The sequence below is a fragment of the Mus caroli genome, chromosome 8 (assembly GCF_900094665.2).
Source record: "Mus caroli chromosome 8, CAROLI_EIJ_v1.1, whole genome shotgun sequence".
NCBI classification, from domain to species: Eukaryota; Metazoa; Chordata; class Mammalia; order Rodentia; family Muridae; genus Mus; species Mus caroli.
The window spans coordinates 105,341,572-105,346,920 of NC_034577.1; the positions used below are offsets into that span (position 1 = coordinate 105,341,572).

The 5,349-nt window shown below is 40.3% G+C and overlaps 1 protein-coding gene across 1 annotated transcript in view; it reads left to right on the top strand.

Moving 5' to 3' along the window:
* Positions 1-5,349, top strand: part of Nudt7 (nudix hydrolase 7) — an 18,936-nt gene that overhangs the window by 10,852 nt on the left and 2,735 nt on the right. The window contains exon 3 of the mRNA XM_021170218.2: positions 3,482-3,640. Within this exon, the coding sequence (XP_021025877.1) occupies positions 3,482-3,640 (159 nt within the window). The remainder of the gene's footprint in view (positions 1-3,481; positions 3,641-5,349) is intronic.

Below are 5,349 nucleotides of genomic sequence, written 5' to 3' on the forward strand. Positions count from 1 at the left end.
GTGGATAACTTTTGAGAGTCACTTCTCTCCTTCTACCTTATTACTGCACAGGTTCTCTCATGACTTTATCTCTTAATTACCCTGCTACAGGATCTATAAAAATACTCTTTCGTGGGAAAAAAAAAAAAAAAAAAAAAAAAAAAAAAAAAAAAAAGAACCCGCCAACTCTCCATGGGGCTGGACTATGCTTCTGCCCTCCTGCCTGCACACCAACACTCTGGCCACGCAGGACTAAAGAACTCCCACCAGGCCATCTCTCTGGTGCCCCCTGCCCCAGTTCCTCTTGCTACCATGCACCCCAAGGTCATCTATCACATCATAATACCCAGTACCCTGGTAGAATCAAGACACTTAAAGCTTAATGAACCAATCAGATTTATGTATCAATAATATCACAATTTACAAGGAGCCAATACAATAATTTCAGAGCCAATTGATAATGATAAAAGCTTTATCCCAATATTTCTAACCCTGTGAAATCATAGCTACTTGTGGCTAGAAAAATGCCACGTGGGTACTTGTCCTCAGCTACCTTGGTTCTCCCCCTGCCCTGAGACGGTTCTCTCTCAGCTACTCTTAGCTCTGCCTCCCCTTTCCCCAACCAATCACAGACCTCCCACTGCCCTAGTGTGATTGGCTACAACACTGCTCTTTGAGCTTATACCAGATAAACTCACATTCTGTAGAAGGATTACTGATTAATAGAGCAAAGTCCAAGCTTCTAGCCAGTTCTCCTGCCTCTGCCTATTTGTAAGGATTGTGGAACTGAAGACGTATGCCATCAGATGCAGTTTTTTTTTATGTGGATTCATCAATTCAGGTCATCCGGCCTGTATGACAAACCCTTCTACCAGCTGAGCCATCCTAGTGGTCCTGTAAACGCTTAATAAATACATGGTGTGCTGATTAAGGATACAGCGTCTAGAATTGAACTGTAATTTATAACTCACTGTATGAACTTCATCAGGTAATTTAACCTCTAGGTGTCTTATCCTTTCTGGGAAAATAGAAATAGTGGTAATCTAATGTGGTTTATATGTCCGTTAATAGAAATACTTTGTGATCTGTACAAACAAAGGAATACTATCCAGCCATACAGGAATGAAGCCCTGGACAGTGATACAACATGGGAAAAACATTACAAATGAGATGCGGAGACACATGAGGTCTCATGCCATGTGTTTCCCATGAAACAAACTGGAAATCCATTCAGATAGAAAGCAGAGACCAGGTAGTAGGGAGAGAGTGTTTAATGGATGTGGTTTCCTCTTGGAATGGGAAGAGCATTCTGAAACTAGGTATTAGGTATGGTTACACACCACCACCACCACCACCACCACCACCACCACCACCACCACCACCATCATCATCAATACACCATTACGTCTGATCCCCAGCACTGCCTAAGACAGGATGCAGTGGTGCAAACCCTGATCCCTGCACTGAATAGATGGAGCAGTCAAGTCAAAGATCAAGGTCATACTTGACTACATAGCAAATGTGAGGCCAGACTGGGCTGTATGATCCCCATCTCAATTTTTCCCCAAACATAACAGCTTATAGAAAAATCCTTACAAAACATATGCCCTGAGAATGGTAAGCACCCATAAAGGATTTACCAAAATCCTCCCTTGATAACACTGTCTTTAGACTGTCCTTTCTTTTAGTTTTAATAACCCTCATTGGTGTCTGTCTGCTTCTGTGTTTATGGTGTCTTTTACAGGTGTGTAGAAGAAAAAATCAGGAATGAGAGACATCTGCAAGGTTACTACTGTAAGATGTATTTGTGTGTATGTGTGCGTGTGTGTTTGCATGTGTGTGGAAGTCGGTGGTCAACATTGGATGTCTTCCTCAATCACTACCTTATTTTTTGAGAAGTTTTTATTGACATTTTCTTCTAACAGTTTGAAAGGGTGGGGTTGAGGGTAGAAAGGACCCTTTTTACATAGCTGGTAGGAACATAAATTAGTTTAGGCAGTATTGAAGGTTTTAAAAAAAATTAAGCCATGTTTAATGATGTTCCATATGACCTAGATATTCCACTCTTTTTAACCAAAGTATTTCAAACTAACAAAGCACAGAGATATTTCCACATCAATATTCCTAGCAGCACTAGTCACAATAGATTAACTACAGAATCAATGTAGATGGCTAATGGTGGAGGAAAAATATGGGATATATATATATAGATATAGATATATAGATATAGGTATAGATATATATACACACACACACATATATATGCATACCATTTGTGAGAAAATAAATGCAACTGGACAACTGGACTCAACCATGTATTGTTTTCATTTTCTTGTAGTTCTTCCATTTTATATAGACACATAAGGTAATGTGTGTGTGTGTGTGTGTGTGTGTGTGTGTGTGTGTATGATATAAAAGGAAAACTGCTTAGGGAGACTAAGGGAATGCCAATAGGTGGGAGGAAAAAGAAAGGAGGGGATATATGAGAATTATGCATATATATATATATATACATATATATATATATAATCTTGAATAAATAATAACACTTAAAACATATCAATGAGCCAGGTGGTGGTTGCACACGCCTTTAATCCCAGCACTTGGGAGGCAGAGTCAGGCGGATTTCTGAGTTTGAGGCCAGCCTGGTCTACAAAGTGAGTTTCCAGGACAGCCAGGGCTACACAGAGAAACCCTGTCTTGAAAAACAACAAAAACAAAAAACAAAACAAAACAAAAAACAAAACAAAAAGTATATATATATATATATATATATGTATATATATATATATATATATATATCAATGAATTAAAATCAGAAAAAAAAATTATGACCTTCTAAGTTTGCCAAGCAAAATAAACTTGCATCTTTAGGTGTGTTATCCATGCAGTGTTATATTTCTTCAGGTACATATATTATTTATATAGTTAAATTATGATCCCCATCCAAGATATTCTCATAGCCTATAGGTATCTGATATAATATATTAAAAATCTTATCTAAGGGGTATGTGGTAAAATATAAAAGTGGCACACACACTACACGAATAAGTAGCAAACTTGAATTTAATATTAATATTGAGTAAAAATATTTTTATGGTCTCATGATGGAAGATTTTTTTAAACAGACATTTTCCAATATTTCTAGTAAGTTTATTGGTGTCTAAAATAATAAAGTAAGATGTGTATGTGCACACGCACAGGTGTGTATGTGTTGAATGTGCACACACATGTACCATGGCGTTCATGTGAGGTCCGAGGAGGTCTTTCAACCATCACACTTTTCTCCTTCCACTATGTTGGGTTGGGATTCAAACATATGTGTGCCCTTCCCTGCAGAGTCCATCTCAACAGCCTGGTGCTTTGGTGTTTTGTTTTGTCTTAAGGATTCAAGGAAGAGCACATCTTGGACTCTGTAGATGCTGAGTTGATACTTGTTGAGTGCCTAAATGCTTCTAAAATTGCAATCTCCCTTGGTGACTCTGTCCTTTCAATCCCCCAGCTGAAAAGGGAACCTGGACAAGTCTGCTTCCCTGGAGGAAAGAGGGACCCGGTGGACACAGATGACACAGCCACTGCTCTCCGTGAAGCCCAGGAGGAGGTGGGGCTGCATCCCCACCAAGTGGAGGTGGTCTCTCATCTGGTGCCATACATATTTGATGTAAGGACTGGCATGGGCCCTCCTCAAGCTCTCAAGGGCTTCCACGTAATTCCCAAGCACACTGGGCACAGAGCCAGGAGTACTGAGTCCTTGTGTGGACTCTGCTCTTTGTGAGCTCTGTGGCCCTTCTCACTCCATCCAGGAAGAAAGAGGGGGGCCACCTCAGTGAGTTTCAGACTGGTGCCATGGAACTCTGGGTGTACTCAGAACTGTTCCATTGATGTTCAGGTGGTGTGTACTTTTCTCCAGGACACATTGATTTTTAAGAACTCAGTTGAAAATAATGCACTATTATGCAGCATACTAAACAGTATCCCCTTGGAGGAACCCAGTGTTTTCTGTTTGATGTCATCCATTTTTGATGCACACCCTGGGATAGAGTTGACTTGTCACAGGACTCTCCTCAGCATCATTGTACATAATCCCCTGTATTGATTGTCAGGTTGCTGTGGTCCTTGGATCCGTAGTGATGTCTCACACTTGATGTTATCATGGCAGTTTTAAGATAAACTGGATGTCCTTCAGTTCCAGTACCTGGTTAAGGAATTTTAAAAGAAGATTTTACTTTTACTTATGTATATGTATCAGGGTGACTAGGCATCTAGAATGCCACAGAGGCCAAAAGAGAGTGTCAAATCCACTAAAACTAGAGTGATAGACAGTTAGGAGCCACCTGAGAAGGATGCTAGGAACCAGAACTCTGGTCCTCTATGGGAACAGCAAGTGTTATTTACTGCTGAACCACCTCTCCATCCTCTGGGCCCTTCTTGGTTAGACTAGGATAAGAGATGGGAAGAAGAACAAGACTATTTGACAAGCTGCCTAGAAACTGCCACTGTTTGCCCCTACACTCTGACGTAGCTTGGGACTTCTATATCCTGTAAGCCAAACAGCATAGGAATGCCTGGAGTTGAGAGAGCCAGCTTTCATTGGCTGTTGTGGATGGACTTTAGGGTTCTCTTGTCAATTTTAACTTGTATACCAGCATTATTTTTATCAGTATAAATGTAGTATAACTGTTTAAATGCATGTCCAGAATGATGACAGATTAGAAGTCATCTGTTTTCATGTCATGGCACCCAGGATCTCCCATGATGCCTGACACTGCTGTGATACATTGGTCACAACTAAGAAACAAGGTTAGAACATTATTATGAACTAAACCCATACCATTTTAGCTGCTTTTCCTGTTTTCTTCCCTTCTGTCCTTGACCCGATTCTACATTTCAGATTGTAGCAAGTTGACAGATACACAGAGACAGGAAGACAGAGATAGGCAGAGAGAAGAGAACATTAACGAGAGGGAAATATGGCAGCTTCTTCCTCTTTACACACATTTTCTAATGGGGTGATTTTCAATTGTCTGCGAATTTCCCAACACGTTTTTGGTAGTCGAGTTTAGACCCTTGTTGACTGATTAATCTAATGCTGTAAAAGTTCCTCAAATCAGAGTAGCCTCATTTCCACTATCCCTGGGATTGTACATGGGTGGACGGGATAAGGAAGTACACAAATCCCTCAGTTAGCTTCCTGTTGCTCTTAACGAATACCTGAGCTAAGCAACTTATAGGGTATGATGGTTAGTTTTAAATATCAAATCGCCACAACCTAGCATCATCTGGGCAGTGTCTGAACATAATTATCTAGATTGTATCAGATTGCTCTCTCTCTCTCTCTCTCTCTCTCTCTCTCTCTCTCTCTCTCTCTGT